At 40.5% G+C, this 16,596-nt stretch overlaps 1 protein-coding gene across 2 annotated transcripts in view; it reads left to right on the top strand.

Annotated features, from left to right (window-relative positions):
• Positions 1 to 16,596, top strand: part of TMEM144 (transmembrane protein 144) — a 56,137-nt gene that overhangs the window by 18,381 nt on the left and 21,160 nt on the right. For both annotated transcript variants that reach the window (XM_023228240.2, XM_023228245.1), the window contains 2 exons: positions 13,284 to 13,365; positions 15,844 to 15,911. In XM_023228240.2, the coding sequence (XP_023084008.1) occupies positions 13,284 to 13,365; positions 15,844 to 15,911 (150 nt within the window). The remainder of the gene's footprint in view (positions 1 to 13,283; positions 13,366 to 15,843; positions 15,912 to 16,596) is intronic.

The following is a 16,596-nucleotide window of genomic DNA, read 5'->3' as shown; positions in this document are numbered from 1 at the left end:
CTTGTCTTCTGCTAGCTTTTGGATTACTTTGCTCTTGCCTCTGTTGCTATTTTAATTGTGATGTTAGGGTGTCAGTTGGAGATCTTTCTAGTTTTCTGATGTGGGCATTTAGTATTATAAATTTCCCTCTTAACACTGCTTTAGCTGTGTCCCAGAAATTCTGGTACCTTGTCTCTTTGTCCTTATTGGTTTCAAAGAACTTCTTTATTTCTGCCTTAATTTTGTTTTTTACCCAGGAGTCATTCAGGAGCAGGTTGTTCAATTTCCATGTAATCTTGTGGTTTTGAGTGAATTTCTTAATCCTGAGTTCTAATTGATTGCACTGTGGTCTAAGATACTGTCTGTGATTTCACTTATTTTGCATTTGCTGAGGAGTGTTTTACTTCCAATTATGTGATCAATTTTAGAATAAATGCTATGTGGCACTGAGAAGAATGTATATTCTGTTGATTTAGGGTAGAGAGTTCTGCAATGTCCATTAAACCCACTTGATCCAGAACTGGGTTCAAGTCCTGAATATCCCTGTTAATAGCCTGTTACTTTTCTGTCTTATTGACCTGTCTAATATTGACAGTGGGGTGTTAATGCCTCCCATTATTATTGTGTGGGAGTCTAAGTCTCTTTGTAGGTCTTTAAGAAATTGTTTTATGAATCTGGGTGCTCCTGTATTGGGTGAATATATATTTAGAATAGTTAGCTCTTCTTGTTGAATTGTTCCCTTTACCATTAGGTAATCCCCTTCATCTTTTTTGATCTTTGTTGGCTTAAAGTCTGTTTTGTCAGAGACAAGGATTGCAATCCCTGCTGTTTTTTGCTTTCCATTTGCTTGGTAAATTTTCCTCCATCCCTTTATTTTAAGTCTATGTGTGTCTTTGCATGTGAAATGGGTCTCCTGAATACAGCACACTTATAGGTCTTGACTCTATCCAATTTGCCAGTCTGTGTCTTTTATTTGGGGCATTTATCCCATTTACATTTAAGGTTAATATTGTTATGTGTGAATTTGATCCTGTCATCCTGATGCTATCTGGTTATTTTGCACACTTGTTGATGCAGTTTCTTCATAGTGTCATTGATCTTTATGTTTTGGTGTGTTTTTGCAGTGGCTGGTACTGGTTTTTCTTTTCCATATATAGTGCTTCTTTCAGGAGCTCTTGCAAAGCAGGCCTGGTGGTAACGAAATCTCTCAGCATTTGCTTGTCTAGAAAGGATTTTATTTCTCCTTCACTTTGAAGTTTCGTTTGGCTGGATATGCAGTTCTGGATTGAAAATACTTTTCTTTAAGAATATTGAATATTGGCTCCCAATCTCTTCTGGCTTATGGAGTTTCTTCTGAGAGATCTGCTGTTACTCAGATGGGCCTCCCTTTGTAGGTGACCTGGCCTTTCTCTTGGCTGAGCTGCCCTTAACATTTTTTCCTTCATTTCGACCTTGGAGAATCTGATGAGTATGTGTTTTGGGGTTGATTTATCATGGAGTATCTTAGTGGTGTGCTCTGTATTTCCTAAATTTGCATGTTGGCCTGTCTTGCTGGATTAGGGAAGTTCTCCTGGATAAAATCTGAAGTGTGTTTTCCAGCTCGTTTCCATTCTCCCCATCTCTTTCAGGTACTCCAATCAATCATAGGCTCAGTCTTTTTACTTAGTGTTATATTTCTTAGAGACTTTATTCGTTCTTTCTTCCTGTAATCTTGTCTGCATGCTTTATTTCAGCAAGGTGGTCTTCAAACTCTGCTGTCCTTTCTTTTGCTTGTTTGATTTGGCTACTGATACTTGTGTATGATTCACGAAGTTCTCATGCAATGTTTTTCAGCTCCATCAGGTCATTTATGTTTCTCTCTAAACTGGTTATTCTTCTTAGCAGCTCCCCTAATCTTTTATCAAGGTTCTTGGCTTCTTTGCATTGGATTAGAACATGCTCCTTTAGCTTAGCAGAGTTTTTTATAACCCATCTTCTGAAGCCTGCTTCTGTCAGTTCATCCATCTCATCCTCCATCCAATTCTGCACCCTTGCTGGACAGGCATTGTGATCATTTGGAGGGGAAGAGGCACTCTGGCCTTTAGGGTTTTCGGCATTTTTTCATCAATTCTTTCTCATCTTCATGAGTTTGTCTAGTTTCGATCTTTGAGGCTGCTGACCCTTGCATGGGGTTTTTTGTGGGGACATTTTGTTGTTGTTGATGCTATTGTTGTTGTTTTCTGTTATTTTTTCTTTCAATGGTAAGGTTGTAGCAGGATGAGCTGCAGACAAAACTCCTCAGACACCGAGTTCAAGAAGGAAGTAGTTTATTCGGCCTGGCGCATTGGGCAAGACTCCTGTCTTAAGAGCCAAGCTCCCCAAGTGAGCAATTCCTGTCTCTTTCAAGGGCTCACAACTCTAAGGGGGGGTCACATGAGAGGGTCGTGATCAATTGAGCAAGCAAGGGGTACGTGACAGGGGGCTGCAGGCACCGATAATCGGAACGAAACAGAATAAGACAGGGATTTTTACAATGCCTTTCCATACAATGTCTGGAATCTATAGATAACATAACCGGTTAGGCTGGGGGTCGATCTTTAACTACCAGGCTTAGGTCAGGCAGGCCCAGGCCCGGTTTCAGGTCTGGTTCATTGGTTTTGGGTCTGGTTCCTAGGCGCCGGGCTACTGCCTTTAGTTTTGCTTCTCTTTCCTTTTCTGAATATAAAACAATATGAGAGGGTCTGTCTCTCTTCTCTCATTTCCTCCCTTTAAGACTCTCACTTTTTATTAGTGGGAATTCTCACTCTTATTTTTGCTACTTATGTCTTCCTGTGCAATAGATTGATAGTGATTCATATAGTACATATGTGCTGAAGCATTTTGGTGAACTAAGGTAGCGATGAAGCTTTTTATCATTTAGAAGTACAGGTAGCAAACGAGGGAGCAGTAAGCAGGTTCTTATTACTATTATAACTCCTATTGTAAGAGTTTTATATCTTCTTAGTGCTGGGAACTAATTTCTAAACATGGCCTCAGGATCAAATCTATGCCACACTTGCACAGGCACATGTGCCAGTTTCGTTATATCTTTAACTATGTCTTCAACTACTTGCCGTTGATCATCTGCGTGTAGACAGCAATTAGTGAGGTTAAATTTTCTACAAAATTATCTTTCAGCTGCTAGCAAGTAGTTGAGAGTCAATCTATTTTGACAGATAGCATTTCTCATCTGAGTTTCTTGCCGGGCCAGAACAGTCAAGGTTTTACCGGTTTTATTAGTGATGATCTTCAAGACAGCTTGCAACCATATGATTTGGTTGAGCAAGTAAATGGGGGTCCAGTATCCTCATGAGTCATCTTGTGCCTAAGTGGCAGGCCTATAGTATTGTATAATTTTTTCAGGAGGCCGTTTATCATCTTTTTAATTATCTGTGGCTACACTTCACTTTTCGCGGGAAGCATAGACAGAGAAGCTTAGGAGTTTGCCTGTTGTTATGGGCATGAGAAAGAAAGATGGTTTAATAGTGCCGATAACACAACTACCTGTCCACCGCTCAGGTAACTTAGCATAGGCCTTATGTCTACATCTCTAGTATAACCTAGTGGGGGCTGTCCAGTCCCAGAGGGATACTGGGTGGGCCTAAGCGGTCTGCAACTTTGGGAATTTACTAAATGGATTTTCTTAGTATGGTTTGAACTGTACTAGGTGGCTGTTTTTGTAGTACTATTATACAGTTTTTGCCTAAGGCAGCTGAATCTTTCTATAGGAAGGGTGAAGTCCTTTCCCACTCTTTCTATATAGTATTATCTAATGATTGAGGCTTTTAGGTCTTAGAAGCTATCAGGGTGATTTTTTTTGAGCCAGGAATTTATCAGGAACTGGGTCTGTAGGTACTAATTCTTGGGCTTCCTATGGCCATTGATCTCCCATTACAGTTTCTCCACATATATAGCATGAAGTGACATTGAGAGACTGGGCTACATGCTCGGCTAATTGCAAAAACAAATTTCTTGTTTTTCCTGGAATTTCTGGTACTGGCACATTCAGTTCATCACAGAAGGTTTGAAATACTGGCTCAGGAGAGCGTTTATAAACTTTTCTTCAAACTGTAATAGTTACTTAAAGATCCAGTCCAGCCTCATCAATTTTTAGGGTTACATATTCCCCTTTTTAGGGTTACATAATCCCCCCTCCAGCAAAGATTAAGGGGGTTAGTTATTACTGGTTCTAAGGGGTTCCACTGACTACTGGTACAGGAATGGCCACTTTTCTCTTTTTTGAAGGTGGACAGGATTTTTTTTTTTCATTTTTTATTTAAGTAGCCTGAATGACACAAGACCAGTATGTACATTTATTTTTACACAGTCTTAATTTATGATAAATGTACTTATTTTCTGTCATATAGCCTCTTTCTTAATTAAGAGAACTACATCTTATTTTTAACTTATTATTATTAATGACAGCACAGGCATCAAATTTTAAGGTGACTTGTTTGAGCACCTCTCTTTTTTTCTGTTTTGGCTAACACTTTACTTGTATCGTTTATGAGCCTTCACCAGTCTTCAATTTTTAATCTTATTTTAAAAACTGTGGTCATGTGAGGCTCAAATGGGTCATAACACACATCAGGTTGGTCATTTCTCGGGCTACATACCTTATATAGAATAATATTATGCAAACAAGTTTTTTTAGAGTTCCAGCACACTTATAATAACCATAAAATAACAGGACCGTAGCATCCTTTTGTCCTACCTCAGTGACTTGATGTATACACTGGGAATAGCCTTCAGTTTGAGGAAGGTCAGTTGAAGTCCTTACTGTACAAGTTCAAATTTTAAGGAGAATGAGTCTTTCAATGAGTTTCCTCATGCTTCAGCTGTGTGTGGACCAGTCAGCCTCCAAGTGTGACTAGAGCAGGGCTTGTCGTCTTCTTCAGAGTCACTTGGCAGGGATTGGTGAAGCTGCTCTCATCCACGTACGGCTCCCAGTCTACTGATGTTTAAGAGTGGTCTTGGGGTTGGGCCTACTAGAATAAACTGAGTCTAATACCTCTACACAGTTATGTTCAACTGGGCTCTCTGATACCGGGAGCAAGGTGACGGGGTTTAGGGTATTGTAAACTTCAGTGGTTATGTGGGGATTTTCACAGAGCAAGCTTTGGTAACTAGTTAGTCTAGCATTCGTTGGCTAATGATGTCCTTTGGTATTTATTAAAGTCACCACAGCATGGGGGGACTTTATGTTTAGGTTTTGCCGAAGAGTTAGCTTATCTGCTTCTTGTGCTAACAGGGCTGTTGATGCCAGGGCCCTTAGACATGGGGGCCAGCCTTTGGAAACCCCATCTAGTTTTTTGCAAGATAGGCCACTAGCCTTGGCCAGAACCCTACAGTCTGGGTTAAAACTCCAACTGCCATTTTTTTTTTTTTTTTTCTGACACATGGGGTGTAAAGGGTTTTGTCAAGCCAGATAGCCCCAGGGCTGGGGCACACATGAGTTTTTCTTTTAACTCATGAAAAGCTTGTTGCTGTTGGTTGTAATAAATGTAGTTTATCTAATCTACATTTTTATTAACTGTCACCTACTAAAATATTGACTTAAATCCTGTAGCTATCTGATTTTAAGCTTTAAATTGATCTGGTATTCTTTGTGGGGCTCCAATTGCATCTAAATAGATGTGAGAGTTGAAAGACCTATAAGGGGCTTCTCTCACTTTACAATGTCTTATTTTTTTCTCCTTCTGGTTGATGAAATGCCAGGGTGAAAGGGATAACCAAATGGACTAACGCACAAGTGCCAGTCTAGTTATTCAGCAGAGTGCCCAGTAAAGGTCCACCACAATACCACCACACATCCACTCGGGGAAGAAGAAGGGCTCACTGATGGATAAGCTCTTGAAAATTCTTAAGCTCATCACATCCCTTCGGGTCTCCAAGGAATGCTAAGTTTCCTGCCTGTAATGAGAGACACGAAGTGAACTTAGTGTTGGGAGACGGAAGCTGGATGGCCCTTGGGGGCTGACCCGCAGGGTGCCGGACTTCGGGATATAGCAGAGAGAGCTTGCCATGACTTATTACTCCAGGCTATAGAATCCTGGAAAAGAGCTACCATGCAGCTTTTGCCTGGTTGACTGGAGGACCACCTTAGTGGAGAGGAGGACAATCTGGGCCTCTGGCCTGCCATGTGTACAAGCATAACAATTGCTTTTGTTTAATGTGCAGATGGAATAGTTGATCCATTTTAACCAGGCATTTGCATCTTGGTATCCTGTCTTAATTGCTAAAGTTTAAGTCTTTAACTTCTATGATCCTCTAGCAAAATGAATGTATGATTTTTATACCAGATAAACTAAATCTTACCTTTATATTAGTGTGTTATTAATGTTAAACCTAATTTTAATAAAATCTTGTAGACATATTTATCCAATTTTTAATGTTTGACCATAAGGTAAGATTTTATAGACTCTTTTTAACCTTATAATTTTTGCAAAGAGCAGATTGGTGCTTTAAAAAAAAAGCCTGCTATGCTTTTATTTTAATGTCCAGTTTACAGAAAAACTGGATGATACCTCTTTAACTTTAGCCAATGTTTACATACAGAATTTTCTCTCTAATATTTTAAAACTTGATTAAACCTTTAAAACAAAATATACATATTTTTAACCTTTTAATGTAGATAAATATTTATATTATTATGCCTCCTTATAATTCTTTTATCAAAAGTATATTTTATTTTCTTTATACAGCTTGCACATAAACTTTTATTTTTTTTTAGTTTTACATTCAGGAGGCCTTTTTACTTTTAAATTATACTGCATTTCTTGCATAAATTCTTTTTTGTAACATTTTTCTATTTCACGACTTTGACAGACAATTCTTTGACATGCTTTAACTTTCTGACTTATTACAAATATTTTTTTTCTTTAAACAACCAGTTAATTTATTTCAGGACAAGAATTTACCACATAATACTCTTTTTACATAAATTCCACCCCCACTATTTTTCTTTCCTTTTTTTATTTTTTATTTTTTTGAAGATGATAACTATTCTCTTCTGAAACGAACTTCTTTTATGTCTATGAGCTCGACTGCATAAGGCCACAAGAATAGAAGTTAGTATAATACATATTACACTGTTAACTTTTAGCAAACTTTACTTTTGTTGAAAACCTTGTAAGTTTGGGATTTTAATTGTCCTTTGCTATTAATAAGACCTTGTTTTGTCCAAATTAATTTAGAATTGGTATAGATAGCTTTTTATTTTTCCTAACAGAATAGCCTCATACCTTAAGATTTTTGAGTTAGTAAGTTACTTTTTTGCTTTTTTTATTTAGGATAGTTCTGAACTGAACTAGTGAGGTGTGCTCACAATGAGGTTTCCCCTAAAAGTTATTTATTTATTTATTTTTTTCTGTTAACAAAGCAGTTGCCACTACAGATTGAATGCTTTTGGGCCATCCACGGGTTACTGGGTTAAGGATTTTTGATAGGAAGGCCTCAGTGCTTTCAGGATACGCCCATGTTTATACTAACAACAAAGCGGTATTGCAGCAGTATAGGGTTACAGAGAATACTTTCAATTATCAATTACAGGTTTCAAGTTTACTTTGGCTTTTAAAGGAATAGGGTACACTTTTTCTTCTTAACTACTTGTATATATCTCTCTTTCTCTCTTTGACTTTGTCTCTCTCTCTTTGACTTTCCTTTTGCCTCTGTCTCTTCCTCTCTCTCTTCTTGCTTATGTTGGAGTTGTCTCAACCACTGTGGAGAGATCTAAAACCAGCTGTAACTAAGCATCTATGTACAGAAACTGGTCTGGGTGCCCTGGATTTACAGGTTACCTTGTGCCATACCTTTGAAACAAGGGACCTGTCCAGGCTTCCTTCTGATGGCCAACCTACCTTTAATGCTGGCCAGTCTACTTTACACTAAGTTTTAAGTTTTCCTGGTGTCATAATACTCCACAGTCTCCTTTAAATCCTTTCTTGAAAATTTTCAACATAGTTCTTAGTAGGATGGGCTTATTGTGCCTGACCCATGCTTCTTTGAGACACAACACCACGTTCATGCCACACGCACACCACAAAACAAAGAACGGGTAAAAAGGGCACACACACACTTTTGCAGTTTATACCAAACCAAAATCAAGACCAAAATCAGAGTATCCAGAAATCCAAGCCAGATCAAAACCAAAACAAAGTATCAAGCAATCCAAGTCAAGTCAAAAACAAAAACCAAAGTGCCAATACAGGCACACCGTGGGTGATCAGGCCATGCTTACACTCAAATAGAGTAGGCAAGTTCCCAAGACCAGTCCTGTCAAGCAATTCAAGCCAAGTCAAAACCAAAACCAAAACCAAAGTGCTGATAAAGGCACGCCATGGGTGATCAGGCCATGCTTCCACTCAAATGGAGTGGGCAAATTCCCAAGACCAGTCCTATCAAGCAATTCAAACCAAGTCAAAACCAAAACCAAAACTAAGCCAAAGTACCGATAAAGGCACGCCATGGGTGATCAGACCAAGCTTCCACTCAAACGGAGTAGGCAAGTTCCAAAGACTAGTCTTACCAAGTTTTAGATGTCCAGACCCCAAGTACTAGTTCCTTCCTGGTGTTCAGCCACTGCGTTGATCCTCCATGGAGGCCTGCCACACACTGCTCTGGTGAGGCGTCCCACTGGGGCAAATGCCTACCCAGGAGTGCTCTCAGGATCCGCCTCTCTTGGGCTAGTCAGAGTCTCCCCAGGGATGTTCCATAAGGCAGGCTTAAACTGCCTAAGGAGCTGCCTCGACCTTCTGCCAATCATCTCACTTCCCGGTCAGGGAACCAAGAAATGTAGCAGGAGGAGCTGCAGACAAAACTCCTCAGACACCAAGTTAAAGAAGGAAGTGGTTTATTTGGCCGGGGGCATCGGGCAAGACTCCTGTCTTAAGAGCTGAGCTCCCTGAGTGAGCAATTCCTATCCCTTTTAGGGGCTCACGACTCTAAGGGGGTCCGCCTGAGAGGGTCGCGATCGATTGAGCAAGCAGGAGGTATGTGACTGGGGGCTGCAGGCACCAGTAATCAGAATGAAACAGAACAGGACAGGGATTTTTACAATGCCTTCCCATACAATGTCCGGAATCTATAGACAACATAACCAGTTAGGCCAGGGGTCAATCTTTAACTACCAGGCTTAGGTCAGGCAGGCCCAGGCCTGGTTTCAGCTCTGGTTTCTTGGTTTTGGGTCTGGCTCCTAGGCGCCGGGCTACTGCCTTTAGTTTTGCTCGTCTTTCCTTTTCTGAGTATAAATCAATATAAAACAATATAAGAAGGTCTGTCTCTCTGCTCTCAGGGTCACTCATCTGTAGGGCTGCTGTGGTTTGCTGGGGGTTTGCTTCTGGCCCCGTTCATCTGGTTCGCTCCCGCGCTTAGAGCTGTCACTCAAGGAGGCTGAAGGACAGCAAAGACAGGTGCCTTCTCCTTCATCCGGGATCTCTGACCCCAAGGGGCACCAACCCGATGCCAGTAGGATCACTCCTATGTAGGGTGTCTGACAACCCCTGTCAGAGGATTTCACCCAGTTGGGTGGCATGGGGAACAGGATCCATTTACGGAAGTGCTTTGACTGTCCTTTTTGGAGGGGGTGAGCTTCGCTGGGGGGAAACCCACTCATCTGGTCTATCCAGATTCCTCAGAACTGCTGGAGGGAAGGCTAACTCTGCTGGTCTGCAGAGACTGTGGCCAACCCTCCCGCTAAGGGAGGCCCAGGGAGGCTCGGGTTCTGTCCCTGAGCCTGGGGCTAGACTTGTTCGAGTTCCTGCAGGGAGGCCCCGCCCAGTGAAAAAGGGTGGGTTAGGGTGAGGCCTGAAGAGGTGCTCTGGCCACAGTCTGCCACAGCCAGTGTGCTGGGCTTTGGGGAACACTTCTTGGGGACCAAGTTCTCCAGCCTCCCTGGCTCCAGCAGTGAAAAAGCATGGCCTGGAGCTATAGAGCTGGATACTACCCTTCCCCCACCCAGGGAGCTTAGCATGTTAGACAGTAATGAGTCCCAGTGCTGGCTGTTGCCCCTTCCCCAAGGAGCTCAGACCGTTTAGGCAGCAGGCAGCTGCAGCTGTGGTGCTGGTGTCACCCCACCCTTCGGGAGCTCAGCAGGCTTAGGCAGATTCCAGCAGAGAGGCTGTTGAGAATCTGCATGGCTCTAGTGTTGGGACTCTAGGCCCCAGTGGCATAGGTTTGCGAGTGGGATATTCCAATCTGTGGGTTGCACAGTTCTATGGAAAAAGCATGGTTTCCCCAGCTGGGTAGCATGCTCACTCACCAGTTCCCTTGGCTGGGGGTGGGGGCCCTGCAGCCCTGTGTGGCTCTCAGGTGGGCCACTAGATCACACCGCTTTTCCTTCCTGACCTTTATTACATCAGCCACCTAGTCAGTTCTGATGAGAGAATCTAGATACCTTGGTTGCCAGTGAAGGATTCACACACTAATTATCATTTTTTTTGATGTGACCCTCTGATTGCTGCTGTTGCTAGTTGACCATCTTGGTCCCACCCATCCTATCTGTGGATTTCAAGTATTTTCTTTTTTTTTTTTTTTTTTTGAGACAGAGTCTCGCTCTGTCACCCAGGCTGGAGTGCAGTGGCCAGATCTCAGCTCACTGCAAGCTCCACCTCCCAGGTTCACGCCATTCTCCTGCCTCAGCCTCCCTAGTAGCTGGGACTACAGGCACCCGCCACCTCACCCGGCTAATTTTTTGTATCTTTTAGTAGAGACGGGGTTTCACCGTGTTAGCCACGATGGTCTCGATCTCCTGACCTCGTGATCCACCCATCTCAGCCTCCCAAAGTGCTGGGATTACAGGCTTGAGCCACCGCACCCGGCCGGATTTCAAGTATTTTCTAACATATCATTCTGTATTGCTTATTAGAAAAACGCACAGGTCTATACAGAGTAGAGGGTTTTTAATTGTATAATTTTGAGAACAAAATGCCAATTAATGTCTAATATTAACCTTACAAATATATATATATAATATGCACACACAGAAATACACACATATATACACAAATATATGTGTGCAAATATATATATATAATACGTATAAAACACACACATTTATATATACTGATTTAAATATACTCATATAATTAGTCTTTATGCATTCAATTTTACTACGTGTTAAATATCTTGAGGACCCTGAAGGAGATATATGGTTTCCACTGTAGGGCTGGAAAGGCGTGATACCTTTCTTCTCTATCATAAGGGTCATGGCTGACACTCCTATAACAAAAGACAGGTTGATGAGACAAAAACATAACAAATTTAATCAAAGTTCTGCATGACATGGAACCTGAAGACCCAAAGACGCAGGGAAAAAACATCTGTTTTTCTGCTTAGATTTGAAGATTTGACAGTCATGTAGAAATGTAATTACACAAAGGGTGTGATCTAATGGTAATAGACTGAGGGGAGAAACACAGCAAAACCTGCCTGTTCAGATTCTTCTTGGTCTCTTTGTGTAGTATTTCTTCCTCCTTGATAGGCAGCAGGACCCCTCTGGAATGAGAGTCTTATGATCTAGACAAGGTAGGTCAGAGAATTTCTTTATAGCCAGCTCCTACACAGAAAGTAGAGGGTTGGGAGTTGTTAGAGTAACTGATCTAGGTTTCATGGCTGGCTTTGAGGAAGAGGGATTCTAGTGTCCATGACTCATCTTGGAGAAGAGGAATTCTAATTTCTGTGGTCTGCTTTGTGGGAGAAAGGTGAGTGGAAGCCATCAAGGCGTGAGGAAGTCAGAGAGAGACTTGCCTTCTAAGGTTGCTTCTAAGGCCTTCCAATCTCCTATAGCTCAAAGCACTCAGCATGCCAAAGTGCCGTAATTTGGGGTATCATTTTTGGACCCCAACACTGGCTTCTATTGAATTAGAAAATCTTTAGAGAAAAAAGATTATATTGTGGAAAATGGTCTAGATTGTGTGGTAACTATTCTTAGTGTTGTGGGGATTCAAAGAGGAAGATTCAGTGAGGACTGGCCCAAGGGGAAGTTTTTTTTTTTAAACCACATTCAACACTTCAACTCTTGTTTAGTTTGGATAGGACACAGAGTATGTAGGGTGTCCAGCTAAGGAAGAAAGAGAAGCAGGTGCAAGTCATTGTGAAAATTTTGGGAGGGGGTTGGTAGAGAGCTTGGAGCAGGGAGTGGTCAGGCATAGAAGCCCATACGAGGATTTATGTTGAGATACGTTGGGTGGAACATAATGCAGAGAGCCATAAAAATCAAAAAGGAAAGTTAAATCTCATATGGAAAGGAATATGAAACTATTCATGTTTTAAAGCAAGTAAGAGGTTGAACGAAGAAACCTAACTAGAACATTTTAATTTTTACACAAAAGATAGCACATGATAGACACTCTTCTGGACCTAGCTAACTACCCTATTTCAGTGTCATATATGCTTTGAAAGCTTATTTTGTTTGAAATGTTGAACCATGCAAATATGTTTTAAAAGTATTTCAAAAGAGATGTTAAAAGTATCCCAACGTTGTTCATCTTCTCAAGTTAATTTAATCTTTGGACACATTTTAACAAATGTGCATGACTTAAAAGCCAAGAGTAAGTGAGGCATTTGTTTCAAAGATACAGGACATCCATAGTGTATTATGAGAGAGATGTTAAAGGGAAAAAATGTCACTCGACTTAAATGTATGTTTTTATCTCTTAAACTATATCCTGGAGATCTTTCCATATCAGAGCATAGAGATCATCATCATTCCATTTTTACAGCTGCATAGTATTCCATTGCATGACCATGTAGGCCACCTCACCTGCGTTTGAGTGTACCTGTCTGAGTGGTCCTGGGGCAGGATTGGTGAGGTCAAGAGTGGACACACTGGTGGCCTCAGTAGATCACCCCAGATTCCCCTCTGTGGGAGTTATACAGTTCTGCACTTCTACCAGCAGTATCTAAGAGTATCTGTCCCCTAGCGTTTGTCCAACTGAGGATGTTCAACTTTTGAAGTTGGTCAATATGATAGCTAAGAAATATTATTTCAATGTAGTTTTCATTTGCATTTCTTTTACAATGTGATTTCAAAGTTAAGGGAAAGATCTGATGTGGAAGGAAAGCTTATGAGTTTAGCCTTTAGCCTGTTGTAATTAAGGAAAATGAGAAACATCTAAGAGAATGGGAGTTCTGGCAAAACGGCAGGACCACTGAAGGGGCAATTTGAAAGTAATCATTGTATTATTAGGATCTGATTATTTAAGGTGTGTGTTTTTTTCTTCAAAATCAAGCAGCTTGATATAAACCAGTATTATGACAAATATCACTAAACTTTATTTTCCTTGCAGTGCTTTCATATTTTTGTTCATCAAGAGTGAAATACCAAATAACATGTGTTCCGTGGATACCACTCCATTAATAACAGAGCCTGTGAGTATAGTATGAGAGACAACTTGATTTGAAACATAAAATTAAGATAAATGGAAAATACATAAATTTTAAACACAGATGAAAAAGTGGTATTTGCTCATCACTCCTGGCTATGTAAAATATCTTAGCTTATTTATTGTGGCTAAGTCTATGTAGCAATCAATCAGTATTTCCACAGTTGAGCTTCTCAGCTAGCACACAGGTTTATTTATTTTGATTAACAGATCTCTGCTAGGTGATATATATATATATATAACCCCATGTTTTGTAATGATTTAAAGATTCCTACAATAGAGGAACCCTAAATACTGCAGAGGAATGTGAAAGTAACTTTAGAAAGGAGGAGGAAGGAGGTTTTGAAGTTGGCCCAGGGGAGAATAGACCATAGGAAGCCCATGAAAGGTAAGTGAAGTCGTATGAGAGTAGGAATTGTATCCCATTCTACCCAAAGTGAAAAACAGAAAAGATGATAGGAGTCACTGTTTTGACCTTGAAGAATCTAAATTAGTCTGGAATAGTAAATCTGAGTGAAATAGGAGCAACTTTTTAAAGGGACCTGATAAAGCACAAGTGTCAGCAGCTACATGTACAAAAGAGACTTCAGGGCAAAGCCCCATTGCCATGAACCCAGGCCCTAATCCTTCTCATCTCAAGAAATCTCTCCTGTCTGCCCTCTGAATCCAGTGCTCCTCACCCCCAGTGGGGTATTGCCCCTTCACAGGGTGCTTATCTACCCCTTACTTCAAAATTAATCTTTTCTCCTTTCCTTCTTCCCCTATCAAAACTTTTATCAACTAAAGCCTTAGTTAAATTGATGCTAAAATTGAATAGTAATTAGCTTAAGTGTAAAGAGAAGAGGCCTATTAATCCACAGGCATCTCTAATCAGGGAAATGTTTCAGGGAGAAGGGAGGATTTGGCTTTGGGAAAGGGTTCCTTGCCTGCTTCAGCGATCCAGACACCTCCTGCCCAACCATCCTCCAAAACAATGGAAGAAAATAATAAAATAAATGCATTTTGGTAAAAGATACACAGTAGGTTAACTGCCTGAGATTTTTCTAGGCAGTAAGTTTAAAAATCCATAAACAGCATGATTGATGGGTATGCAAGCATGTATCATGAGCTCCTTACGGTGAAAGAAACCGTTATTGCCAAAGGAAAACTTGACTTAGCACATAACAAAGAATTCAAACCTGCTTTCTTGTCTCTTACAAAAAGAGTAAGAGTATAATATCAAGAACACTTCAGCTGGCCAGGCGTGGTGGCTCATGCCCATAATCCCAGCACTGTGGGAGGCCAAGGTGGGCAGATCACCTGAGGTCAGGAGTTCAAGACCAGCCTGTCCAACATGGTGAAACTCTATCTCTACTAAAAATACCACAAAAAAAAAAAAAAAGAAAGAAAAAAGAAAAAAATGAGCTGGGTGTGGTGGCACGCACCTGTAATCCCAGCTACTTGGGAGGCTGAGGCAGGAGAATCAACTGAACCTGGAAGGAGGAGGTTGCAGTGAGTCAAGATCACACCACTGCACTCCAGCCTGGGCAACAGGAGTGAAACTCCATCTCAAAAAAAAAAATGAAAAAGAGAAAAAGAACACTTCGGCTAAGAGGCAGTATTATGATATACTCCCCTTATCCACAGGGGATACGTTCCAAGACACCCAAGGAATGCCTGAAACCACAGACAGTACCAAACCCTATATATAGTATTTCTTTGTATGTGATCACTAAGACAGCTACTAAGTGACTCGGGGGCAGGCAGTGTATACAGTATGAATAGGCTGGACATAGGAATCATTCACATTCCAGGTGAGATGGAGAGGGACGATGCAGGGTTTCATCACATTATTCAGAACAGTGTGCAATTGAAAACTTACGAATTATTCATTTCCAGAATTTTTCATTTAATATCTTTGGACTACTGTTGACAGTGGGTAACTGAAACCACAGAAAGCGAAACTACAGATAACGGAGGGATACTGTAATTCCATAGTAGAAATATGAATTGAATTTGCTCATAATTTTTCCTGACTTAGAATATCAGCCTCATAGTGAAACATGGCTTGGAATATTTTATTAACTAATTAGGTAAAAAAAAATCAGTATAAGAAATGCTTATTGATCTTAAGCATTCCATAGGAGGAGAGTCTAATTTCCTTACAGATTATACAGACCATTAAAATATGCAAATGAAACATGAGTTAATAAGTTTTATTAGTTTTTATAGGTGTATCACAATAGCCACATATTAAATGTGAGAATTTGAAATGGAGGACTTGCCAACTGCCAAGTCATCCTAAATGAAAGAGGAAAGAATTATAAATAGTTGAGTTTAGAGATATCAGAATGCATAGGTGACATGTTTATTATATTTTAAAGCATGTTTGAAAGAGAAGAGAAAAACACTAGAAATATTATCACCAGTGTGATTATCAATTGAATGCTCTTTTTGTTTTAATTTGGGCCAATGTTTTCAATAGGTGATCAACAAAACTCAAGACCCCTGTTCCTGGGTGGATAAACTTTCTACAGTACACCACCGCATAGTGTAAGGAGAGCTTACTTCTTTGCTCTATTATTCTGTTTCATATTTGGTTAAAGCAGTGATTACCAGCATGAAGTAATGTTCATCTGAGTTCAAGAAGAAAATAGTAATGCAAGCTTTGACTTCTATCTCCATGTGGCGAGGTTTTGTTTGTCCCCTGCTGAATTTTAGGTACAGATGCCCTTGAGCTCAACTGCTTTGAGTAATTACTAAATCATTGCATTTCTCTCCAAATGATAAGTAGATAATAAAAGCAACCTAATTTTGCATGACTTGTGTAGCTAAAGTAAAAGAGGTAGTATTGTGACCAACCTGCTCTCAGCAGTCACAATCAGATTAGGCAATAAGCTTGTCTAGCACTGCACCACCCAGGATGTCCACCCTGCTCTGGGAATCCCCACATTCCTGTATTTAGACAGTTATATAATTCCAGACATTCATTGTCAAATATAGTGGAATATTCTGTGTCCGTGTGGGTCCTACTCCCTCTATTTCCATAAGGACTCAGAGAGTTGGGCTCAACATCAGCCCCTCTACTTTACAGTATTTTGTTGTTGTTTTTTTTTTTTTTTGGTCGTTGTTCTGTTTTGGTTTTTGGACTTCCAAATAAATATGAAAATACACACTAGTCTACAGCTTGCATTTTACATTTGATGGCTGCTTTAAACTTCATGTGGTGGCACCTTTT

Source organism: Piliocolobus tephrosceles, chromosome 3 (genome assembly GCF_002776525.5).
Source record: "Piliocolobus tephrosceles isolate RC106 chromosome 3, ASM277652v3, whole genome shotgun sequence".
Taxonomy (NCBI): Eukaryota; Metazoa; Chordata; class Mammalia; order Primates; family Cercopithecidae; genus Piliocolobus; species Piliocolobus tephrosceles.
Note: the sequence above shows the minus strand (reverse complement) of the source record. Positions and strands in the feature narration are given on the sequence as shown.